The 27,739-nt window shown below is 41.0% G+C and overlaps 1 protein-coding gene across 1 annotated transcript in view; it reads right to left on the reverse strand.

Annotated features, from left to right (window-relative positions):
• Positions 1 to 27,739, reverse strand: part of nrg1 (neuregulin 1) — a 54,827-nt gene that overhangs the window by 17,164 nt on the left and 9,924 nt on the right. The window contains exons 4-6 of the mRNA XM_085358554.1: positions 16,522 to 16,624; positions 15,634 to 15,784; positions 15,419 to 15,540 (exon numbers count right to left, since the gene is read on the reverse strand). Coding sequence (XP_085214680.1) covers positions 15,419 to 15,540; positions 15,634 to 15,784; positions 16,522 to 16,624 — 376 coding nt within the window. The remainder of the gene's footprint in view (positions 1 to 15,418; positions 15,541 to 15,633; positions 15,785 to 16,521; positions 16,625 to 27,739) is intronic.

Here is a 27,739-nt window from a genome sequence, read left to right on the forward strand (position 1 = left end):
ACAGGCTAGATGTCTCCTAAAGGATTGGGTTCATATTCTTCATGGTTCAGATTGAAAATTAATTCATTAATTAATCAATTACCTTAGAGTTTATGGCAAGTGTCTGTTGGAGTTGGGTGCATCTCGGCACTTCTTTGAATGAGCACTTAAGTCACTGGTGCCACCGGTGGCATTCAGACGACCCCGGGCACCCTGTGTGGCACGTTGGCTATTCTCCGCCAATGACATCACAGAGACAGACTCAGTGTCAGACTGTACACTGTTGCTCCAGTCATTACTCCAGCTGCAGAGACAGGGAGGGCGTTGTTTACATAATGACAGTCTTTAGGCCTGTAGACCATTAAAGCAATTAATATGGGAAAAATTTCTGCACTGAATATCTTCTTTCTGTTATCAAAGTATGTTTTGTATTCCAGGTTATGTATGAACTATGTATGAACATGTATGCAATTTAAAATGCAAGTGTTAATTCTGTCATCAGGAAAAACCAGTACCCAGTAAATTTTTTCTGATCTTATTCATCTTTTATCTTACTAGATGAAACAATTTTCTACATCTAAAGAGAAGTGACCTTTTCAAAAGCATAGCAAAATAATAGTAGAGTAGTTGTCCGCAATGTTCACCAGGAGGTGGACACACCGGGGGGGACAGAAGGACTTGAGTCCATTTGGATTGAGACCATCAGGACTAGCACACATTGACTGAGGTATTGTCAGTGCAGACCTTATCTTATGGTACCTCATAACTCAAACTTTCTTGATGAGCTGTGACCTCTGCCCCAGCTTCCTTCAAAAGGCCTTCTTTCCCTCCTTAATACTTAAAAAAGGCATTTAAAACAAAGTGGTTTCTTGGCTCTAATACTTGCCTTCTTGTTCCCTAACTTGAATATACTTAATTTTTGTGGATCCGAATTTGTTTTTGGGAAAATGGTAAACATGTTATATTCTCACTGCACATGATGCTGGATACTGCGTTTGCCTCTGAAAAAAGGCAACCAATGAGAGAGGTTTTTACACTGGGAGGAATCTTGGAGTAATTTTTGGTCAGGATATTTCCCTGAGCACACACAATAAGCAAATATGTAGAACTGTCTTCATTCATTTGGACAATATCAGTAAAATTTGAAATATCCTGTCTCAAAATGATGCTTAAAAGCTAGTTCTCACATTACTCCTAACACTGGACTACAGCAATTCATTATAATCAGGTCGCTCTGAAATATTCCTGAAAAGCCTTCAGTGGTTCTAGAACACTGCAGCAAAAGTAGTAATAGGAACTAAATAAAAAGAGGCCCTAATTCTCCCATATTAGCTTCTCTTTATTGGCTTCCCGTTATTCTAAAAGAGGAGCCTGCAGACTGACTCCCTGTTCCAGGAGTTTTATCTGTCCTGCTGTTCTTACTATGCCAAGTTGATAGCCTTTCCAGCAGACCACAGCATGACAGACTTGGAGAACTCATCACAGCACTGTCCTCAACCATGGCACACCCCAGGGCTTCGTTCTCAGCCCACTCTCATATTCACTTTTCACACAAGACTGCACCCCTATTCATAACACAATTTTTATATACAATTTTGCAGATGACACAGCCGTGGTGGGGATGATAACCGACAACAATGAGACGACCTACAGAGAGGAGGTCCAGGGATTCACATCCTGGTGTTAGAACAACCACTTGCTCCTCAGTACCAGCAAGACAAATGAGCTTGTTGTTCACTTCAGGAAACATAAAATGGATACATCACATGCCAGTGGACAAACTCTTTTTTAATTCCCTCCCCTCTGGCAGGCTCACAGTCATGAGAGCACAGACAGTATTTTTGCTCTCATGACATGCTCTCATGCTCTTAACAACAATTAAAACTTCACATGTGAATTCAACAACCCATGCATGTAGAACTCAGCAGCTACCCACACAAAGAAGCCATGATACATGCAAGGGTTTCTGCTTTGTGAGTGTTGTTATAGATTCACTCTCTCACAGGTAACTCTATTCTCAAAGCTGAATTCTGCTCAGTCTAATCAACCCGACTTTCCTCAGGTGATAGGACAGAGCAAATTTTATATTTGTTTAAATCTGGAAACTTATATTTACTCAGATGACTATTTTTAAACATTTTTTACTTCTCTTAGGAATGACTTGTGCTCCTTATTATGATGATTTATTTTCATAAAAATATGTATCATATTGTACAACAGACTAACTGGACAGGAGTCGAGAGACTTCATAACCTTTGCATTTTAAGATTTCTGGAACATTAAAGTACTCCAGAAACAGTTTTCAGTAATTCCACAGCTACACAGAAAAAATAACTGTTGATAATTAATTTGGCAAACTCATTTTCCAAGTTATAAAAAAAATCTGTTTAAAACTGTGCTTATGTTGATGCCACAGTATAACTCGGTTTAATGCTGTGAACTGGCCTTGTCTATTAAAAATGCTGTAAGGTTAATCTGAGTGTTGGGGCTTTCTTTATATTGCTGTGGGATGCTTATCTTACATCATAAATCACCTTGAGGTGGCTGTTGTTGTGATTTGACACTATATAAAAACTGAATTTGATTTAATTTATAATAACTCGTGTCTGGGACCTTCACTGAAAGTTCCTCTGTAGAGGAAGCAAGTAAAGTCTGGGGGTTATGGCTCGCTCATGCTACCCTATGCTCTAATTATGGGGGTATCACAAAGCTGGGTACTGGAAAGGAGGGTTTGTCTGTTAGTCGAGCCTCAGATTCTGGAGAAACATTGTGGTTTTTGTGCTGATCATGGAATGCTGAACCATCTCTTTAGACTCTTAAGGATATGTGAGGGTGCATGGGAGTTTTACCATCCAGACTACATATATTTTGAGCACTTGGAAAAAGCTTTTGAGTGTGTCTCTCAGAGTATCGTTTGGGGGAGTTTCTAGAGTATGCGGTATCTGGCCTGCACAACTGTTGTGAGAGCTTGGTCTGCATTGCTGCCAATAGGTTGTGCTCATTTTTGGTGCATGTTGGACTCTTTGTCACAGATTCTGGTGTCCTCAGAATTTCATCCCTGCTTTTTGTAGATAAAGTGGATCTGTTGGGTACTTTGGGTAGTGACTGAATGAGGTTGCAAATACAAGCCCTGGGAATGCTTTGGTGTTGTCCTTATAAATGGGAGGAGGTGGCTGGGGAGAGGGAGATCTGGGCTCTCTGCTTAGAGTGCTGGATGGCGATCTAGCCTCCGATAAGGGGAAGAATTCTGATGGATGGATGCGTGGATAGAATGGTTGTAAACAGCCAGTCACAGAAAAAGCACTCTACATATATAGGGTTCACTTTGGTCAATATCTATTCAAGTGCTCAGTGGGCTAAGAAGTTGCCTGTAGAGTTTAAAATTATGTACAGTGATCCCTTGCTATATCGCGGTTCACTTTTCGCGGCCTCGCTGTTTCGCGTATTTTTGGGGGGTCCAGTTTTGCTTCTTTTTTTTACCGCACATTGAGTTCTGTGTCCTGATCGGCTGTAGACCAAATTGTCAAATTTACATAAATCTTCGCTAGCAGAAGACAACAAACACAACAGTGTCAGCATCAAAGGATTACAAGGCACATTAAGCAAAACCAAACAATCAGATAAGTCAAGCTTTATTCAACTTATTCTTCTTGCTTTCTCTACTTCCGCACCATTGATTCATTAATTTTGCATTCTCTCGCAGCTGCTCTATTCCCATGTTCTTGACCTGAAAAGAGGGTTTGATCTTTGGTTTCATTCTATAATACTGGACTTATTTTTCTATGAAGGTTTGAACTTTGCGATTGTTTAAACAAGAGTGAAACGTGTGAAAATGTCGATGCCTGTCTGAGAAAACTATAAAGTGTGTAGTGAGGTGTTTTACGGCCTTAAAAACATCTATAATAATTGATAAGATAAGATAAGATGACCTTTATTAGTCCCACAGGTGGGAAATTTGTTTCGTTACAGCAAAAGTGCAAAGTTATGTAGCAGAAATTAGAAAACACTGGAATGCAATAAAATAAAATACTATATACAATAGAATAAAATAGAATAATATATACAATAGAATACAAATGTTATATACAACTTTGCGGATTTCACCTATCGCGGGTTATGTTTAGAACGTAACACCCACGATAAACGAGGGAACAACTATATATAGTTTTTCTTGGTGTTCTTACTCTTGTCTTGATCATTAGGTCACTAACAAGCAAGATGGATGAACTAATAGCGTTACTCTGGAGTCTGATGGAGTATCTGGAGTGTAGCCTGATGTGCTTTAGTGAAATACAGATGAAACAGGACATTCCCGATGACAGTGTATCTATTGAAGGCTTCCACACTGTTCGGGGTGGCAGTGACAGCTTGGTGAGTGGTAAGCAGAAAGGAGGGGGCTTGCTGTTCTTGTTAACAACCGATGGGCTAGACCTGCTCATATCTCAATCAAAGAACTAATTTGTTGCCCGGACAATTTATTTATTTAAAAAGGGACAATACAGTTTAACATTTAAACAGTTTCAATTTGGAGCATGAAACTGATATGCTGCACATAGAGTTTATAGGTATCACAAATTCATAAACATTCATTTTTTTTGTCACTTTTTGGCTTTTATATTCAAAATCCAAACAAACAAAATTACAACATTCAATTAAATAAAACCATAATACAACATGGCTCAAACCAATTAACTGTGTATTTTGAAAAATCAAATTTAAACAGTTTACACAGACTGTCTTTTTGACACTATAAGCAAGGGGTGTCAAACTCAAATACACAGTGGGCCAAAATTCAAAACTGGAACAAAGTCGCGGGCTAACGCTAATATTTATTGAAAAAAAAATATCTTCCTCTAGATATAAGAATGAATCTTTTCTTATGGACTCAAACAAGTTTTGCTGAAAAACTGAATATGGAACAAGCAAAGCTTAATACTAAACAATATATATATTAACTGTATAATACCAGTAGGCCAGCTCTAATAGTAATTTGGTATGGCTCCGCGGGCCAAATGTACAGGGAGTGCAGAATTATTAGGCAAATGAGTATTTTGTCCACATCATCCTCTGCATGCATGTTGTCTTACTCCAAGCTGTATAGGCTCGAAAGCCTACTACCAATTAAGCATATTAGGTGATGTGCATCTCTGTAATGAGAAGGGGTGTGGTCTAATGACATCAACACCCTATATCAGGTGTGCATAATTATTAGGCAACGTCCTTTCCTTTGGCAAAATGGGTCAAAAGAAGGACTTGACAGGCTCAGAAAAGTCAAAAATAGTGAGATATCTTGCAGAGGGATGCAGCAGTCTCAAAATTGCAATGCTTCTGAAGCGTGATCATCGAACAATCAAGCGTTTCATTCAAAATAGTCAACAGGGTCGCAAGAAGCGTGTGGAAAAACCAAGGCGCAAAATAACTGCCCATGAACTGAGAAAAGTCAAGCGTGCAGCTGCCAAGATGCCACTTGCCACCAGTTTGGCCATATTTCAAAGCTGCAACATCACTGGAGTGCCCAAAAGCACAAGGTGTGCAATACTCAGAGACATGGCCAAGGTAAGAAAGGCTGAAAGACGACCACCACTGAACAAGACACACAAGCTGAAACGTCAAGACTGGGCCAAGAAATATCTCAAGACTGATTTTTCTAAGGTTTTATGGACTGATGAAATGAGAGTGAGTCTTGATGTGCCAGATGGATGGGCCCGTGGCTGGATTGGTAAAGGGCAGAGAGCTCCAGTCCGACTCAGACGCCAGCAAGGTGGAGGTGGAGTACTGGTTTGGGCTGGTATCATCAAAGATGAGCTTGTGGGGCCTTTTCGGGTTGAGGATGGAGTCAAGCTCAACTCCCAGTCCTACTGCCAGTTTCTGGAAGACACCTTCTTCAAGCAGTGGTACAGGAAGAAGTCTGCATCCTTCAAGAAAAACATGATTTTCATGCAGGACAATGCTCCATCACACGCGTCCAAGTACTCCACAGCGTGGCTGGCAAGAAAGGGTATAAAAGAAGAAAAACTAATGACATGGCCACCTTGTTCACCTGATCTGAACCCCATTGAGAACCTGTGGTCCATCATCAAATGTGAGATTTACAAGGAGGGAAAACAGTACACCTCTCTGAACAGTGTCTGGGAGGCTGTGGTTGCTGCTGCACGCAATGTTGATGGTGAACAGATCAAAACACTGACAGAATCCATGGATGGCAGGCTTTTGAGTGTCCTTGCAAAGAAAGGTGGCTATATTGGTCGCTGATTTGTTTTTGTTTTGTTTTTGAATGTCAGAAATGTATATTTGTGAATGTGGAGATGTTATATTGGTTTCACTGGTAAAAATAAATAATTGAAATGGGTATATATTTGTTTTTTGTTAAGTTGCCTAATAATTATGCACAGTAATAGTCACCTGCACACACAGATATCCCCCTTAAATAGCTAAAACTAAAAACAAACTAAAAACTACTTCCAAAAACATTCAGCTTTGATATTAATGAGTTTTTTGGGTTCATTGAGAACATGGTTGTTGTTCAATAATAAAATTATTCCTCAAAATACAACTTGCCTAATAATTCTGCACTCCCTGTAATTAGGCTGCGGGCCAAATTTGGCCCGCGGGCCAGAGTTTGACACCTATGCTATAAGCCAACTGCCATGTTTAGGTCAAAAAACACTGTTGGCACAACTTTATCATCATCTAAATTGCACATAACATTCTCAGCAAAGTAACGGTTTTCATTTTTTGTAGAACATCTAAAACCAAAATGTGTTGGATGAAACAGTTGATTGATTGGTTGATGATCAGTTAATTGTTCTGCCATAACCTTTTCAAGTAACTTTGATAGAACAGGAAAATGGAAATTACACAATTATTACTATTAAATTTATGTGCCATAGAACCATTGTCTCTGATAACACAGGTAAACAAAAACATGTTTGTAATAATCAGAAACACAACACACTTTTCTAAACCAGTTTATAGATCTGCTTTTAGTTTTTTTTCTCACATTAACTTTTTGAATTATGAGTAATATTAATTTGCAATGGATTTGCATAGTGTCTTTATTAAACCACAGGCACCAATCAATTAACTGTTTCAGTACTCAATAAATATTCAGGTCAGTGTCAGTCAGCTACCACCATTTATTTAAAAACCCTTGTGTATACTATGTCTGGATTTGTACAGTACAGCATCCACAAGTAGTCAGTCAGTGGTGGACAGCTATTCAAAGGCCATTTTCTTGTATTTGTGTCAGTGTTGATGGTATACTTGCACACAAACCACTACATTGGACACTGATGTGTCACTCCTTACCCTGGCGTATGACGTGTTTCCTTGTAATTATTGTTATTTAACCCTTTTATGCATTAATTATGACAACCTCAATCAGGATATTTTCTTAAATATTTTATTCATCTTTTTTTATGCCTAAAGATGAATAAAAATACTTAAGAAAAAAAATCCTGATTGAGGTTGTCATAATTCACACATAAAACGGTTAACTTAATGTCCTGATGAAAACACTCCCTGTTCATCACTCACCATGCCAAGATTTTCTGGAAATAATTTGAGGTAAGAGTGCAGGAAATGTTTTTTTATTGACATTCGACAACCCAGTTTCTGGTAGGAATTAAGCAGATGCTGAACTCCTTCCTTTTATGCAGGTGACTAGGTAATGCCCAGAAAGCTTTCGAGCCACTTGAGCGCCTCCCAAACTTTCATCCTGCAAAACAGTCTTGATCTGCAGACCAATAAATATCCCTTCCTTCATTTTTACAGGATTCATCTTTGGAAACCTTTCAGCAAGGTACTGAAAACCTGATGAGTTTGCTTTGCTCATGGCCTTGATAAGATTTTTCATCAAGCCTACCTCAAGGCAGAGGCAGAAACCTGACAGTGCTTGTTCCTGGCTCCTAGGCATCTTATGGCTGCCAGTCACGCTTGATATAATGTTCCACAGTAGATCGGCTGTACCTCAGGCACAGGAAACAGCATTATTTGGTGAATTCTCCTCGCATTCCAATCAAAATACCAATCACCTTCAGATCACCACAGATGTTCCACTAAGGATTTTTATACGTGACTAATTCAAACAGTGTCTTCATATTGTCATAGGACTCCTTTAGATAAACAGAATGGGCAATCGGCATACTTGGTTTGGCATTTCCAATATGGAGTAGGACTGCCTTCAAGCTTCTTTGTGAAGAATCAATGAAGAGACGCCATTCAGCGGGAACATGCTCTTGTGACAAACTGCTAAATGTTGATGTTCTGTTGATGTCATGACAATAGCACAGTGAGCCATCAGGAGTGAAGAACGCTGTCAAGTTATGACTTTGACTTCTGTAGTGAGTTTACAGTAACACCCTTGGTAAGCACATTCTTCTGCTTAACCCTCAAAGCAATAAAGTTTGTCTTTTGACAGATTCAGATCACAAACGAGATTGTTCAGCTCTACTTGTGTAAAAGTCTCTGGTTCTGAATCTTCATTGGTCACGTAATCAGGATCTGATGACTCTGGATTGTAACTAGATCCGCCTTGAATATGTTCCTTACCACCTTCTACAGAAGCTAATCCATCATGTGGTCATCATGAGGAACAGACCTTATTGTAGAATCCAGGGTGGGATATATACAATTTTGTGCTTGTTTTTTCAGAGAATCCTTTTGTCTTCAATTAAGATGGCGGCGCGCACAGACGCAGCAGCTCTATGCTCTCCACTTAGGTGCCTTTCCTTTTTGTTTCTCCTCTTTTTATTATTCTTTTGTTTATCTTATTATGTAAAGCCAAATTTTCCGACAACCATCTGGAATTATGCAAGATCGGATATAAGAGCCAGATCCCAATTACCAGTGATTATCAGAGGGTGCACAACATCCCCCCGGAGATAGCCAGAACATCGGGTTCTCCGTGGATTGTTATTGGCTCTGCCAAGAAACGCAGGCGGCGGAAGGAACGCAAACTGGTGCACAAACACTAAGATCATCACCACAGTCTGCTCCCCGGACATAGAGGAAATGTCTGTCATGTGCAGACCTTTCTACTTGCCCAGAGAACTGCCTGCAGTGCTAATAACAGCAGTCTACATACCACCAGACGCTAATGCTAGCTCAGCCCTTGCATACCTGCATGACATAATCTCTGAACAGCAACGGACATACCCAGAGGGAGTACACATCATTGCAGGGGATTTCAACAGAGCATGCTTAAGAACTGTGCTGCCTAAATTTGTACAACATGTGAAATGCCCTACGAGAGGAAATAACACCTTGGATCATGTTGACTCAAATATTAAGCAAGCCTACAGATCTGTTCCCCTCCCCCACCTGAGTATGTCCGACCACCTCTCCCTACTCATTGTCCCGGCATACACACCACTCAGGAAAAGGACAAAGTCCACCATCAGAACCATTTATACCATTTCTGAGGAAGCTCTCGCTCAATTGCAGGACTGTTTTGCTCTCAAAGAGTGGAGTGTCTTTGAACAGGATGACCTAGAGACTCACAGAACCGCAGTGCTGGGTTACATCAAACACTGCATAGACACTGTCACCACAGAAAAGCGGGTCCGGGTCTACCCCAACTGTAAACCATGGATGACAAGCAAGGTTCAGGCACTGTTAAAGGTACGCAACTGTGCATACAAATCTGGGGACCAGGACATGTACAGCAGAGCAAGAGCAGACCTTAAAAAGGCATCAGAGCAGCAAAACTGGACTATTCAAACAAGCTATCAGATCACCTCTCTGATAACAACTCCAGGAAGGTATGGGAGGGCCTGAAACACATAACCAATTACAAAGCCAATGGGACAAATATAGATAATATGGACAGCTCGTTAGCAGAGGAACTTAACCATTTTTTAACCGCTTCGAGAAAACTGCAGTCACCCCCACCATGCACACCACCCTGCCCACAGCGTCCTCTGAGCACAGCCCCCACACATTTAACCTCCAACAACATCAGGTCCGCAATGTGTTCAGAGCAGTAAATCAGAGGAAAGCTGCTGGGCCCGACGGAATACCTGGTAGAGTGCTCAAAGCCTGTGCCTCCCACCCAGCTTCGACCCCCACCAGTTTGCCTATAAGGCAGACTGAACTCCTAGTGTCCTTCTACCGTGCCACTATCGAGAGTGTGCTGGTGCACGCCATCCCTGTGTAGTACACTGGTTGCACAACAGCTGACAAGAAGAGACTACAGAGGGTCATCAAAACTGCAGAGAAGGTGATTGGCTGTCCACTCCCCTCCCTGGACTTAATTGCCAGCTCAAGATGTCTCTCCAGAGCCAGGGCAATTATAAAGGACCACCTCCATCCTAACCTCCACCTCTTCAACATCCTGCCCTCTGGAAAAAGGCTCAGATCCATCAGGTGCAAAACCAGCAGACTAAAGAACAGCTTCTTCCCGTGGGCTGTCAGAACTCTTAATGCAAACTAAGAATGTGTAAAGACTTCCCCAACACATCCACTCTGACAGTGCTGTTGATCATCTATGTGCAATATCTAAGTCTTTCCATGTTCTGTGCAATATTTTTGGCTCATGTGCAATATTTTGGTCCCAGTCTATTTCAATGTTTCTTACACATACACCATTGTATATAGTTTCACTCACATATATGTATACATATACACTGCTTTTTATTGTATTTATTTATTTTCCCCCCTTCGTTGTATATTGGTTTCTCTTCTTCTTACTTTTGCACCTTTGTGGTCTAGCTACCCAATTTCGCTGTGCAAGAAACTGCACAATGACAATAAATAGCTCTAAGTCTCTAAGTCTCTAAGTCTTCACATGGCAAAAATAGCAATCATTGAGATGATCTCACAGTTTCTGCCACACCATCAGGATTGCAAATAGCATTGCTGCTTTTTGCAGAGTTAGCAAGTCCACTGGAACAACTGTTGCAGGAGAAATGTTGACCCCAAGATTTATCCTGGTCACCCAGTGGACAGCCAAAGTACAATTTGTATATCTTCTTAAGGTCTGTGGTAATTAGGCAATGTTGTGCTTTAGTTGTTAATGAACCACCCAAGTAACAGAAACTGTCTAGGGCGCAGAGCAATTGCAATTTTTGGTATGAATTAACCAAAAAAAAAAAAAGAACTCTGCTAGCTAGCATAATGGACAGGTTTTTGACGGGGCTCGCACACAAACGAAAAGCAGAAGTTGAAGCATCACCAAATATGCATACAAACCCACTTCCTTCCAAACCAAAAAGCAGAAAATATGATGAAGCATTTCTTGCGCTTGGCTTCACCTGCACAACGGTGGGTAATGAGTAGGGATGGGTATCAAAAACCGGTTCTTGTTGAGAACCGGTTCCCACTGTTTCAATTCCTTGGAATTGTTTGCCATTTTTGCAAACGATTCCCTTATCGATTCCAGTTTCCCCGAATGACGTCACCACGTTGCGGAGCGTCATTTACCTGGCAGGAAACATGGCGGCTCAAACGCTCAAAAGTTTGGTTATACTTTTCGAGAACAGATGACAACAGGGCAACTTGCAATACTTGTAAAGTATAAAGTAGATATTTTGTTTAAGGGAGGAAACACTACGAATATGCAAAAGCATTTTCTCACAAAACGCACAATGACCTTAAATGAATGTCGTGTTTTTAATTCCGCTCCGGACTCGTGAATCTCAACCCAGCAGCAGCGGTAACGTTTGCACGTCTTCTCCCGTTAATGCGGCAGGTAAATAATCAACTAACAGTGCATATTATGTTAGCGTGATCTGCCTTATTACAAAACCTGCCATTACTGTGCATTTAGGTGACCATGATGAGAGAGACAGACAGAGTCTGGCTCAGATGCTGGCAGTTCTCGCTGCAGTCTATTACTAGTAATACTATAACTTTTTTATACATGGGCCCATACTGGTAATGACTGATGTCATCGCCACAGTCAACTACATCAAAACACGACCTGTGAAAGCCCAGATTTTTTCGGCACTGTGTGAAGAAATGGGCTCCAACTACACAGCCGTTTTGTATCACAGCGAGTCCCAATGGCTGTCATGTGGGAAGGAGAGAGGTCTTTGAACTGCGAGATGAGATCCGCAGCTTTTTGAAGAAAGAGGGCAGTGATCTTACCAACAAATTTAACTGTAACAACTTTCTCATGAAACTGGCATAACTCAGTGACATGTTCCTGAAACTCAATGAACTAAATTTACAGATGCAGGGCAGGAACACTCACCTCCCACATCTGACAGATAAAGTCACATCATTTGTCAGAAAACTTGAAATGTGGAAGCAACGAGTGAAAGATAGAAACGTGGACTCATTTGAGAATTTGAAATCATTCATTGAAGACAACAAGCTGCAGAATACAGTGATCCCATGCATGAACAAACACGTCTGCCCTTCAGAAACATTTCCAGAGACATTACCTGGTGCAAGATTCCAAATAATATGACTGGATCCATGACCCCTTCAGTCCAACACCCCCTGCTGACTTCAGCACATACAAGGAGGAACAGTTCATTGATCTTACCTGTGATTCAACTAAGAGGCTGCAGTTTAATTCAAAGACCCTGAAGATCTTCTTGTAAAACAAATTGCAAAAAAGCAAAAAAAGTTTGGGTGCCACTGATCTATTCAGTTGTGTAAATCCACAAGAGCAGTAAAACTTAGAGCAGTAGTAGCCCAGCTCAGTTAATCACAGTTTGTGAAAAATCTGCTGGAGTTCTCAATAGAAAGTTCTTTGAGTTGTGATTATTTTCCCTATTGACTACAATTTTAGGGTTCCTCCATGTGCTGAATCCCACTTTAATCCCTTCCATACTCATTTTGCTGGTTAGAGACAAGAAAAAGTTTGGGGTTTTTTTCCTTCTTTTTCAATTTCCATCTTCTACTAAAGTAATTCAAGTATAAGCTGGGCTACTATAGCGCCAGGTTCAGTTAACTTTGTAAAAAAACTGCTGGTTGAATCATCTTCCAACAAGCAACAACTTTTTACTTTCTTAATTGGAGTATATTTCAGAGCCTGTACTTTTTCGCTTTTATTTGAGTAAAGAAGTTGAATTAGTAAATGGACTTATTCTTATACAGGGAGTGCAGAATTATTAGGCAAGTTGTATTTTTGAGGAATAATTTTATTATTGAACAACAACCATGTTCTCAATGAACCCAAAAAACTCATTAATATCAAAGCTGAATGTTTTTGGAAGTCGTTTTTAGTTTGTTTTTAGTTTTAGCTATTTAAGGGGGATATCTGTGTGTGTAGGTGACTATTACTGTGCATAATTATTAGGCAACTTAACAAAAAACAAATATATACCCATTTCAATTATTTATTTTTACCAGTGAAACCAATATAACATCTCCACATTCACAAATATACATTTCTGACATTCAAAAACAAAACAAAAACAAATCAGCGACCAATATAGCCACCTTTCTTTGCAAGGACACTCAAAAGCCTGCCATCCATGGATTCTGTCAGTGTTTTAAACTGTTCACCATCAACATTGCGTGCAGCAGCAACCACAGCCTCCCAGACACTGTTCAGAGAGGTGTACTGTTTTCCCTCCTTGTAAATCTCACATTTGATGATGGACCACAGGTTCTCAATGGGGTTCAGATCAGGTGAACAAGGTGGCCATGTCATTAGTTTTTCTTCTTTTATACCCTTTCTTGCCAGCCACGCTGTGGAGTACTTGGACGCGTGTGATGGAGCATTGTCCTGCATGAAAATCATGTTTTTCTTAAAGGATGCAGACTTCTTCCTGTACCACTGCTTGAAGAAGGTGTCTTCCAGAAACTGGCAGTAGGACTGGGAGTTGAGCTTGACTCCATCCTCAACCCGAAAAGGCCCCACAAGCTCATCTTTGATGATACCAGCCCAAACCAGTACTCCACCTCCACCTTGCTGGCGTCTGAGTCGGACTGGAGCTCTCTGCCCATTACCAATCCAGCCACGGGCCCATCCATCTGGCCCATCAAGACTCACTCTCATTTCATCAGTCCATAAAACCTTAGAAAAATCAGTCTTGAGATATTTCTTGGCCCAGTCTTGACGTTTCAGCTTGTGTGTCTTGTTCAGTGGTGGTCGTCTTTCAGCCTTTCTTACCTTGGCCATGTCTCTGAGTATTGCACACCTTGTGCTTTTGGGCACTCCAGTGATGTTGCAGCTCTGAAATATGGCCAAACTGGTGGCAAGTGGCATCTTGGCAGCTGCACGCTTGACTTTTCTCAGTTCATGGGCAGTTATTTTGCGCCTTGGTTTTTCCACACGCTTCTTGCGACCCTGTTGACTATTTTGAATGAAACGCTTGATTGTTCGATGATCACGCGTCAGAAGCATTGCAATTTTGAGACTGCTGCATCCCTCTGCAAGATATCTCACTATTTTTGACTTTTCTGAGCCTGTCAAGTCCTTCTTTTGACCCATTTTGCCAAAGGAAAGGACGTTGCCTAATAATTATGCACACCTGATATAGGGTGTTGATGTCATTAGACCACACCCCTTCTCATTACAGAGATGCACATCACCTAATATGCTTAATTGGTAGTAGGCTTTCGAGCCTATACAGCTTGGAGTAAGACAACATGCATGCAGAGGATGATGTGGACAAAATACTCATTTGCCTAATAATTCTGCACTCCCTGTATAGCACTTTTCTACTCTTCCGAAGTACTCAAAGCGCTGTATACAACATGCCACACTCACCCAATCACACCCATTCTCACAAGCACTTTCTCTATACATAGTGCTTTCTAACTACTATCACACACATTCATACTCTGATGGACGCATCACAGAGCAACTTGGGGTTAGTATCTTGCCTAAGGATACTTGACATGCAGACTGGAGCCAGGGATCAAACCACCAACCTTCCGATCAGTAGGTGACCTGCTCTACCTCCTGAGCTACAGCCACCCCTAGTACTTCAAGTTTTAATGGAGTTTTTTTTTTTTGGTCTGTACTTCTAAGTAAGTACAGAATGTCTGTATTTTTGCCACTCTGGGTGAGAGTAATATAAAGCTTTAGCTTTATGTAATTTCAAGACTATGATCAGTATTACTTTAGTAGTTAATGCTGTTTTTAGAGCAAAATCTATTGTTCACTAGTTTTTTCACAAGTTAATTTATTTCACTATCTAAAAATGGAAGGCAATTTTCAACTATATTTCAACTAACACTTGATTTGACACTTGACACACAGATTAAAAGTAAAGCTCAATTCTACGAGGAAAATCAAATTCCCACACAGCTTTTCTTAAAGTGTGCACTGAGTTTAAGTGTTAATGGTTCTAATGACCAAAGTCACATATGTGCTAAACAGTGTCCCACGTACCCTACATAGTTTGCTCTGGCAACAAATTCAATTACTACATTATACATAGTGTCCTCTTGTGTTACCTGGACCCCGACCAAGTAGTAACCAAGTAACTCAATAATATCAAATACCCAAGGTGAAAATATAAAGTCATTCTCTTACCTTTGACTGGAGATGTTGGTGAGTGTGGTAGGATTATGCACAGATAAGGTATATTTGCTTGTGGAAAGGTTTGTCTCTGTCTCCTTTTCAGCTGTATGCTTCATTGTCTTTCCATTATGTTGCTATAAACAGAAAGCAGAAACCACACTGACAACTGTTATGAATTTACAGATTCAAATTGTGATTCCTTTTATTTGATAACAGTAACAGCATACACCAATAAGCTGCAAATCTTGAAGAGGCAAGTTAGAATTTGGGCGTCCAGTGGTAGAGTTTGCCACATTGGAGTCAATACCAGTACTGGTATTCTTCCTCTTATTCCTTAGACGTTGCCTTAAACGGTCCCGTAGTTTCTTTCTCTGCTTCCTGTTTGTAAAGAAACAAAGTAGATCGTGAAAGAGCCCAGATCGCAACTTGGATACATAACTGATGGCAGTCCCACATAAACAAAAAGATAGTAAAAGTAATTCATAGTTGATGCTAGCAAAAGTAATTTATGTTTATAACATTGTACAACAGTACAATGAATATGGTTGTATTGGCCACTAGCAACACAAATTCCTCAAAATTCTCTCAGCCCACTTGGTTTTACCGTATCTCTGATCATTGAATTGTGGATGATGTCCAGCTTTATAGGTAACTTTAGAAATGTTATAATGGTTTCACTGTGTGAAGAAGTGCAATGGATGAATGTAACAGACTTTTGTAGCTAAATCACAATAAAAGACACATCAAATCATGCTTTGAATCAGATATTAAACAAACATACATTTTCAATTACAAAAATTGTAAAACTAATAGTCTATACTAATGTTTGAACCAAGGAGGTCTACTGCACAATTAAAATTGTACAATTGAGCATCTACTAATTAAAATACTTCAGAGTATCTCATCTTAACATCTTTTTTTATTCTTTGATCTGAATACTTTCTTTTATTGATGCCCCTTCTTTTTTATACATTTTGCATTCATTTATTCAACCACAACTACAAAAGAGAAACTGCACCCTGAATTTGGCGGTACAATATGAAACTATAATAAAATCAGGGACAGTACCTACATAGTATACAATGAAAAACAAAAAATGGCATTAATGACATTACTTGGTTTTGCAGTAGGCAACCACACACATGATTCCAACGACTAGGAGCGCAATGCAGATTCCAGTTATTGTTAAAATACGTTTCTGATACAGCTCCTCAGCTTCTGAAAAAAAAGGACAACCATTCTTTAAAACATTATATCTAAACACACACAGTCAACCACAAACACACACAAAGACTCTGTCAGCCCTAAACCCAAACAATTTTTAAAACGACTCTGTAATACAGTTTTTATATTTCTAGCAACCACAGTCCACATGCAAAGATTTGAAGAGAGATAAATCTGTGTCTTTAATCTAACTGAAATGTAATTATTAGAGGGGGAAAGGCAGTGGCAGGTGTATTATGCTCTTTGATTCCCATAAGCTTATAATTCATATTATTTTTTTTATTTTTTGTCCAAAATTAATCTAATTTAAATCAGTCGTAGAGGTGACAAATAACAAAGTACTTCATTTCACATCACTGCATACCTTCAAATATCAAAGTGGTTTGAAACTAAACAGTTAATACACAAATATGGATGGGTACCGGTATCCGGTGCCATTATGGCACCAGTTCTGACATAAACGGTAGTAATCAGACCGAAAAGCACCGCACATTTCATTGCTTTATTTCGGTGCTTTTTTTTCTTGAGATGTCATACACTTTGGATTCTAGCCAATCATTTTACCTTTCCAAGGATAGTAGGTGGGCCCAGGTAGGTATGTTCTTTTAGAGCAGAGCTACAGATTAAAAATGCCCAAGGCGAAGCGGTCAAAAGTCTGGCTGTACTTCACAGCAAAAGATGCAAACTCAGCAGCCTGCAACAAGTGCTTTAAGGTGATACTGTGATACTGTCAAAGGAGGTAACACCTCGAATCTGATGAAACACCTGGCGACGTATAGCATTTTGTTAAAAGCCGAGAAATGCGCCGTGTTTGATAGCTTGCTGCAAGACCTCACACCAAGCACATCTACTGCGGGTGTGGTGCCTGTTATCGGATCTGGAGTTAGCAACATCCCCCTAGAACCCGAAGAGGAGAGTCCTGGCCCTAGCCCTGCCAGTGTAGCAGAAATGATGGCAGATGATAATGCTAGCAGCAGCCGTTCTTCTCTTAATGTGGCTTAATGTTGTTCGTGTGTAATTTACGTTGAGTAGGCTAACCACGTTATTAAATTAATGCATGTAAGGTGACCTAGCAAACACCGTCGTAGTTACATGCGGCTGTCTTCTTGTTTGATGGCAGATACTCCCTTCACCCTGGCCAAAAAAGCTAAAATGACCAAAGAAAAAGTGGAAAACAGCTAAACATGAGAGGTCTTTGGACAAAGTTTGTGTTTTTTCCATTGTTTAAGCACTGCTTCCAGCCAAGAGTGATACCATATATGCCCTATAGCTGCAGAAAAGGCTAACATTGTTATCTTTTTACAAAAAAACACAGCTAAACATGAGAGGTTTTTGGACAAAGTTTGTGTTTTCCATTCTTTAAGTACCGGTTCGAGCACTGTTTAAGCACTGGCACCATTTCAAAAGTACCGGTGTGGCATCAGTATCTGATAAAACCTAGACGATACCCATCCCTATACACAAAGGACTATCCTAACGGTGTTTCACCAAGGATTATTACATATAAAGTGACGGAAAAGGCAAAAACATGTAATTTATGCATAACTTATTGTATGTTTGTTTTGGGGAGTTTTGCCACATCAAAACGAGTGTCAATGTACATAAGATATATTTGTGATACTTCAGAATCTAGATAGACCTACAGAAGAGGAGCGAGCATAAAAGGAGTAATATAGCAGGTAAATTAAAAGGCAATGTTTCAGTTAACAAGTTAACAAGTATCAGCAGACACACAAACTGTTTGTGTTCAGCCTGCACACTGTGTCCACTTGTGTTTCCCAGGTAGAGGAAAGAGTGAGAGCAAACGTCACACAGCAATGGAGAATGATAAGGACTACTCAGTGACATTTGATAAACTTGGCGTTGGAAATCAGCCAAAACAATTCATTAAAAACATCTGCTTACATCTTCTTGAATTCAAATGTGTAAATCTACAAATATTAACAAAATCTCAGAGCCGCAGCAGCTGATCACAGCCAGTGTACAAAGAAAATCTATTGAGGCTCATGTAACATATGTGTTAAATACTTGTAAATTTCACCCCAAACACCTTTTTTTTAATTAAATATTTCATTTTGCATTTTAATCTCCTGCCTGTGTGATCTGAGTCTGTGTGTGTTCATGTGTGTGCGCGCTACATATGACGTAGGCGCGTGCATGTGTGCCCCGGTCACCGCTCCTTTCAGCATGGCCGGAGGAGAGGTGTCCTGGCAGACGCGACACACACAGCTCAGGCCTTTATTTCTGTGTTGCAGATGTGCAGTAAAAAGCCAAAGACCCAGTGCTGTCTCCTGTCTCTTACTTTCATGCCAGAACACAATGCATAGACAGACGTAACATACAGATGGGTTACATTGGTGCATCAAGCATCGACGTCATCTCGATCACCTCTGCCCTTTGCAACACATAGGCAGCGACTGCCAAACAACCGCCAGCAGGCTCTTAAACGACTGCACACTCTCAAGCAGAGTCTTGACAGGAAGGCAGACATAAGAGATCACTTTGTTAAGTTCATCCAGAAGATGTTTGACACTCAGCAAGCAGAGTTAGCACGTGCTTTGAAGCCTGAGGAAGAGTGCTGGTATCTTCCATTGTTTGGAGCATACCATCCGCAAAAGCCTGGACAAATACGGGTAGTTTTTGACTCGAGCGCCAAACACGAGGGGGTGTCGTTGAATGATGTCCTTTTCCAGACTTGAACAACACTTTGGTTGGAGTGCTACTGCGGTTTCGAAAAGAGCTTATAGCAATAACTGCAGATGTGGAACAGATGTTCTACTGCTTTACTGTAAGGGAAGATCACCGGAACTACCTACGTTTTCTCTGGTACCGAAACAATGACCTCTCAAAAGATGTGACAGAGTTCCGCATGACAGTGCATGTGTTTGGCAATACCCCTCACCAGCTGTGGCGATCTATGGGCTGAGAAAAGCAGCTCAAGCAGGAGAGGCAGAGCACAGCAAAGATGCAAGGAAGTTTGTTACCAGAAACCTTTATGTCGACAACTGTCTGACTTCACTCCCTACAGAAACAGAAGCCATCAGTCTTCTTCAAAGAACACAGAAGATGTTAGCTGAGTCCAATTTATGGCTACACAAAATTGCCTCAAACAGTAGCAAGGTAATGGATGCATTTCCAGCTGATGATCTGGCCAAGGACCTGAAAAACCTAGACCTAGGGACAGATTCTCTTCCTGTTCAGCGTAGCCTTGGACTGAGCTGGAGTCTTGAATCAGATCTTAGATGCCATGCTGCTGCAGTCGGGGCCTACCCGTCTTTCTCATGAAGTCCTTCACCTTGATGGCAGAAGTGATGGCAATTATGAATGCTCATCCATTGGTTCCGGTGAGTACAGATCCAGAGTCACCGACAGTGTTGACACCAGCAATGCTTCTTACTCAGAAGGCAAACGTTGTGTCTGCTCCCGAAGGGGTGTTTGACTTGAAAGACCTATACAGGAAACAGTGGCGACATGTCCAATGTCTAGCCGACATCTTTTGGAAACGATGGCGACAAGAATATTTGACAACACTGCAGTCCAGAAAGAAGTGGATCAATGACAAAAGGGACATGCAAGTCGGAGACATTGTCTTACTGAAGGATGACCAACCAAGCGAAATGAATGGCCTATTGGTCTCATTGTTAAGAACATCCCTAGTCAAGATAATAAAATCAGAAAGGTGGAGGTTAGGGTTGTGAAACAAGGTGCTCCACGGATTTACCTATGTCCAGTTTCTCAGCTCATCCTTCTGTTCCCCAAGGAAACTATAAAGAAAGACTGAGGTATACAGGAAACTAAACAGTAAAGTAAAAGAAGTAGTGGTATAAAATAATTTGTGTGTTGGTATAACTTTAATGTGGTAATATGCTTTTGTTTGTATGATTTGTTTGTGTTAAAAGTCCGCTTGTTCATTGTAACTGTTTATATTACGTTACCCATGATGCACCTTGGTATCTGTACTTCCGGTTGGGAACGTGTTCAGCGCAGTTCTGCGCAGATGAGAGGTGTGTCGGAGGATAACGTATTTACTTGCATTCCTGTGTGAGTTAATACTGTGTGCGTGCTTACTATGTGAGTATTGTAAGATGAGAGCGATGCTTGTTTGACTTTATCTGTGTAATTTGCTACGTAAGAAGCTAGTCCCGTTGCTATCGCTAAGATACGTTTTTTGACCTACTACAGGCAGGCTTGTGTTCAGCCCAGATTTCATTCCATATATGACTTACTGTCAAGCATTGTGGTTGTAGGTGGATGTAACTATTTACTATGTTTATTCTCTGAAGCGTTGTAATCTGCAGAGGTCTGGTTTGCCAATGTATATACGAGCCAGAAATTCATTTATGGTCTTAGGGTGCCATCTAGTGGCCATGAGGTTATGGCAGATTGTATAACATTACGCTGGAAACCCACAGTACTGTAGAAGGGGTACACTGCTATCCATAGTGGTTAATACAAATGTTTGTTCTTTCTGTTTACAGATGACCACACACACACCCATATACACACTCACACCCCCTTTACCTGCATGTGAATACTGTAATGCCTCCCTACCAACGCTGTACATCCTGTTGATGTCATCTGCCACCTCCTTAGTAAAGTTATTTGAACTACCTCACTGTGGAGTGCCATTCCTTCTGACCGAGGACGACTCAGTTGAAGCGTGATCGGCAATCAGTGCAAACATACATTACAGTTTGTATGATTTGGGAAGTTGTTATGCCCAGCTTGTTTGCTACAAGTGCTCAGTGGAGGTGAAACCTTTGCCCACGCATGCCTTTAAGTTTCCATTACATACTATAACCTCAACTATCTGATTTGTGATGCATGTGTAATTTGAGTATACTGAGTTACTATTTCAGCTGTGTGGTCATTACTCATTTGTAAAGCTACTTGTGCGCTAGCGACTGTATATTAGCATGTGTTTGCTAACTTGCTATGATCAATAATGCTAGTTAACTGAAGGTGTTTATGTTTAATTTAGGCAACCTTAAGATTGATGTTTTTGCTGGTTGTCATGAAAACCAAGTTTCAATTAGTACATTATGTATGCTCAGTGAATGAGAAGGTAATTATCTGTTTTGTGTTTATTTAGTTTTACAAAAAGAAAAGCGAAAGGAGAGATAAGCTAAATCACGCCCACATCTAGTGAGGACAGAACAGTTAAATACTTGTGAATTTCACTCAAAACACCTTTTGCATTTTAATCTCCTTGAGGAATAACACATAACACCAATACATAATACACTCCAACACAGATTTGAAGACCTAAAAGTTATTGTATTCAATCTTTCTACTAATAACTTATTCTACAAATAACCTTATTTCTACAATAATAGATGTATTTAACAGTGCTTTTCCCCCCATCATTTTTGCCATCTTTCTGTGTTTCTTGCTTCACTTTCAGCTCAGCCACACTGCTCACTGTGGATGGCTGCACTCTCTATTTGTTTTGACAAAGATTTTTGTCTGTTCAAAGGGAGTTCCCCCCTTGTGCCACCAAGAAGTGTCCTTCCTCACAGGAGATTTTGGAATTGCTTGGTTTTTATTTATAATCTTTTTTTTCTTTTCTTTTTTACCTTGCAACATGAAGAACCATGAAGGAAGTATTGATTTGTCTGTATACTTGTATATATATGGACTGAGTAGTCCATGTTATTACAAGAAACAGGCATGCGGACATCTGCACAGACCCCCTCGCTCACCATCTAATGATAACATTTATGTTGAACCTTTGACCTGTTTAAAAAAATGCATTTGAAAAGACTTGGAATGAGCTACCTAGATACTTAAGACCTGCAACTACAACTTTAAATCTCCACCATAAATGCATCACATCATAGTCTAAGCAGGCATTATGTTCTTATTACTGAGCAAGTATTTCCATGCTGTCACTGGAGTCACCAGGATGTAGAACATAAAAAATGAACAAATTCAGCATTCAACTTGCCAATCAGATTTAAATACTCAGAAACTAAAGGTGCCAGAACACTGTCCAGCAACCCAAGAAGAGAAGCCCAGACCTCTGCTGATTCTCATTCCCACCGCTTCACACTTGGCTGCGAACCATTCCAAAGCACGCTCAAGGCCATCACCTGATGAAGCCAAAAGAACCACATCATCCACAAAAAGCAAAGATGAGAATCTGAGACCACCCAGGTGAAAGCCTTCCGCCACTTGGCTACATCCAGAAATTCGGTCCATAAAAATTACAAACAGAATCGGCAACAAAGGGCAGTCTTGGCAGAGCCCATCACCCACAAGGAACAAGTCCGACTTATTGCCGGCTATGCGGACCAAGCTCTTGCAATGGTTGTACAAGGATCGAATGGCCCGTAACAGTAGGCCAGACACCCCATACTCCTGGAGCACCTCCTACAGGACACCCCGAGGCCACACTAAGCTGGTTGGGCAAACTCCCATGCACCCTCAAGTATCCTTGAGAGGATAAAGTGCTGATCCAGTGTTGCACGACCAGGACAAAAACCGCATTGTTCCTCCTGTGTCCAAGGTTTGACTAACGGATGGACTCTCCTTTCCAGCACCCTGGCATAGACCTTGGCAGGGAGGCTGAGAAGTGGGATTTCCCTACAGTTGGAACACACCCTCCGGTCCCCTTTCTTAAAGATGGGAATCACCATCCCGGTCTGCCAATCCAGGGGTACTGCCCCTGATCTCCACTCAACAGTGTAGAGGCGTGTCAACCCAGATAGTCCTACAACATCCAGAGCCTTCAGGATCTCAGGGCGGACCTCATCCACCCCAGTGGCTATGACACCAAGGAGTTGTTTAACTGCCTCAGTGACCTCGCCCCCAGAGATTGGCGGGTTATCCAGTTTGTCCCCAGTCTCTGCTTCCTCCACGGAAGACATGCCAGTGGGATTAAGGAGGTCCTCTAAGTATTCCTTCTGCCACCCAACAAGTCAGCAGTGCTCCACCCGCACTATACACAGTGCCGGTAGCACACCACTTTCCCCTCCTGAGTAACGTAACGGTTTGCCAGAATCTCTTTGAGGCAGTCCAAAAGTCTTTTTGAGTTTTTGCTCCAGCCACTCCCTGTGCTGCGTTCCGCTTGGCCTGTTGGTACCTATCAGTTGACTCTGAAGTCCCACAGGCTAACCAAGCCCGATAGGACATCTTCTTCAGCTTGATGGCTCCCCTCATCTCTGGTGTCCACCATTTGGTTCAGGGGTTACCACCACGACAGGCACCGGCCACCTTGCAGCCGCAGCTCAGTGCAGCGGCTTTGGCAGTGGAGATGCTGAACATTATCCATTCGGACTCAGTGTCCCCAGTCTCCCTTGGAATGCTGTTGAAGCTCTGCCGGAGGTGTGTGTTGAAGAACTCGTGGACCAAGGCCTCTCCTAGGCATTTCCAGTACACCCTCACTATACGTTTAGGCGCGCCAGCTCTGTCCAGTGTCCTCCCCGGCAACCTGATCCAACTCACCACCAAGTGGTGATCAGTTGACAGTGTATTAAATCCTGTATATTTAGCCACATGTTTTAATACTTTAATGTTTTAACTTAACTAATGGGGACCTCATACCTGGTTAAAGCCTTGATCACATATAAGAATATCTATACCAGCTAAAGAAAAATGAGCCTACACCAATGAATGTCAAAAACAGACAATATCAGAATACTCAAAGTTAATCAAATGAGAAGTGGTTAAAGATCATCAGCCCAAAGATTACCAAAAAAGGATGAAATTCAGAACTGCCTATCACCTTTTTCCAGTTCCACACATACCCAGATTTGAATTTGAGATGATTGCTTACTGAGACATGGGCCCTATCATTTCCAAGGCAGTTACACCAAAAGATAAGCACTAAGTTCAAACTTTACCTTGCGTTTAAGACACAAGCCTTTTTTGATGTACTGATAAACCAAAATTAGTAAGTTAGAATTTTTTATATATTTCACATAATACTCTTCCTGTTCTTCCAGCAGGACCAAAATCAGATGGCATCATGCTTATGTAGTGCTTTTCTCCTCTATCTGAGCACTCAAAGCACTTTGGTTTGTAGATATCTCTGCACTTTAAATTCAGAGCAAGCTAAGAATAAATGCACTGGTCTGTTACTTAGAAAAACTTCAGCCAACTATATTAGTTCAGAATTTAAAAGGCATAATAAAAATGTACATCATTTATCTAATAGATTTTAGTATCAATGGTTATTACAATGTTATTATAGTGGCCTCAATCAGCATGTAGTGGGGTGTGGTCTGAGGCTTGGCTGCAGGAGTGGGGTGGTGAAGTGGGTTCAGAGGACAGTGCCGGGGGACACTGGCAACTATCATCTAGTCATGCCTCCCCTATTCCAGTAGAGCGCCAGGACCTGGAAGGAAGAGCTGAAGCTGGGACTGGACAGCCACTGAGTGCAGAGCAGAGTAGAAAAGGTTATCTCTGGGTATGAGACAGCTGGCAGTGTGTGGCCAAAACTGCACTTCTAAATAAAATTACTGTTAACCACACAGTGTATGTTCTGCTGGACAAAATAACACTGGCGTGTGTTACTCACTCAACTGGGGAACCCCTAATAATAACCACATGTATTTATGGCCCATATATGAAGTTCACTATGTTACCAGAAGTTTTAACGCACCAATTCAAATAATTGAATTCAGATGTTCCAATAACTTCTGTGATAAAAAACTTCAGATATATAAAATCAAGCACCTAGACATGCAGGCTGCTTCTACAAACATTTGTTAAATAATGGGTTGTTTTCAGGAGCTCAGTGAATTCCAGCATGACACAGTGATATTATACAACCTGTGCAAAAGCAAGTCCAGGCGTGAAATTTACTCCCTACTAAATATTCCACAGTCAGAGGAGGCGCAAAATGATAGAGGTTGTCAACTTTCTGCAGGGTTAATCACTATAGACCTCCATAATTCATGTGGCCTTCAGAATAGCTTGAGAACAGTGACGTATAGAGCTTCATGGAATAGGTTTCCATGGCTGGGAAGTTATATGCAAGCCTTACATCACCAAGTGCAATGCAAACCATTAGATGTAGTGATGAAGGCTTAGGTGTCTGGTTTTGGCAGTTGCGGCAGTTGGTACTCATGTAAGTGTCTGTGTAGGTTCTCAGTCATCCAGATCATGGTAGTCTAAGGAGCTTAGAAAGGTACTTGTCTAACTGCACTCTGCTAAGTGTGAAGTTTGGTGGAAGGAGGAGTATGGTGTGGGGTTGTTTTTCAGGAGTTGGGCTTGGCCCTGTTAAGGAATAAACATATATTTTTAGTGCTTATTTTCTGATTATATTGTTTTATGTATTTTAGTAATAAAGGCTTGTAAAGCAAAGCCACTTTTGACTCACAAACTAAGTGCTCAGCCAGACTGAAAAACAGGAAATGTATGAAATGTAAATGTAAATTAAAGATCATTTATTGAGTTTTGACCACCCTGGGTCCAGTCTTTCTTTGCCGCCAAAAGAATTAAAAAGAACTGAATGTAATAGCCCCTTAGTTCCAGTGGAAGGAACCCAGAGTGTACAGGGTGGGCCATTTATATGGATACACCGTAATAACATGGGAATGGTTGGTGATATTAAAGTCCTGTTTGTGGCACATTAGTATATGTGAGGGGGCAAAATCCTCAAGATGGGTGGTGACCATGGTGGCCATTTAGAAGTCAGCCATCTTGGATACAACTTTTGGATACAACTTTTGTCATAGGCCTTTCGCCCTATGACAGCTGGGATAGGCTCCAGCGCCCCCCGCGACCCTGAAAAGGATAAGCGGAAGCGAATGGATGGATGGATGGATGGTCAAAAAAAGAAATTGGAACAGGACCCTCGGTTCACGCAGAAGATTTTGTTCAGTGATGAGGCAAACTTTTATGTGAATGGTGAAGTTAACAAACAGAACACTGACACTAACCCACATTGGATGGATCCCTCCAAGACTCTTGGAACAACAAAAGTGATGGTTTGGTGTGGTATGTGGGGTACAACGATAATGGGTCCATTCTTCATCAATGGTAACCTCAAGGCCACTGGATATTTGAAATTGCTACATGATGATGTGTTTCCCTCTTTATGCACTGAAGCTGGCACGTTCCCTGAGTTTTTCCAGCAAGATGGTGCACCACCACATTATGGGTGCCAGGTCCGAGCATTCCTAGATGAACAGTTTCCTGGAAAGTGGATTGGTCGTCGTGGGCCAGTTGAACGGCCCCCAAAGTCTCCCGATCTGACCACCTTAGACTTTTATCTTTGGGGTCATCTGAAGGCAATTGTCTAAGGTGTGAAGATACGAGATTTGCAGCACCTGAAACTACGGATACTGGTTGCCTGTGCTGGCATTTCTCCTGTGGTGTAGCTATCAGTGTGTGAAGAGTGGGAGAAGAGGGTTGCATTGACAATCCAACACAATGGGCAGGACATTGAACACATTTTATAAGTGGTCAGAAACTTGTAAATAACTCATGCAAGAATAAAGTTACTTTGAAACCAAGCACACCATTGTTTTTCTTGTAACATTACCAATAAGTTTGATGTGTCACATGGCCCTCTTCCTATTAAAAAAACAAAAGTTGTATCCAAGATGGCCGACTTCTAAATGGCAACCATGGTCACCACCCATCTTGAGAATTTTGCCTCCTCACATATATTAATTTGCCACAAACAGGACTTTAATATCACCAACCATTCCCATGTTATTACTGTGCATCCATATAAATGGCCCACCCTGTATATCAATATTTCTGTTCGAACATGACTGTGCACCAGCGCACACAGAACACCTTTTGGATTAATCAGAGTTGAGACATCAGTGTCTGACTTCACAAATGCACTTCTGGAAAAATTGTCAAAAATCCCCATGAACACACTCCTTGTGGTTTTTCTGGCTTTTCTTCTATGCTATTTTGGTAAAATATTGTTTAATTCATTGCAGTTGTTTAAAGGTTATACCCTTTAAAATGTAAAATTCCTGTTTTGTGGGTATATCCTATTTTCACTGTACTAATATTTCTAATGCAAATGTATGATAAATGATGTGTGAATTCATCTTTCAAATGCTGATACTGTATAAATGTTGACTGTCTTATTTTCAATTTGGATAAAGATTTGCAATAGAAGTTAGCACACTAAAGCATCTG

The sequence above is a fragment of the Diplotaxodon limnothrissa genome, linkage group LG7 (genome assembly GCF_057381915.1).
Source record: "Diplotaxodon limnothrissa isolate DT_005_m linkage group LG7, D_limnothrissa_male_GT1.1, whole genome shotgun sequence".
NCBI lineage: Eukaryota > Metazoa > Chordata > Actinopteri > Cichliformes > Cichlidae > Diplotaxodon > Diplotaxodon limnothrissa.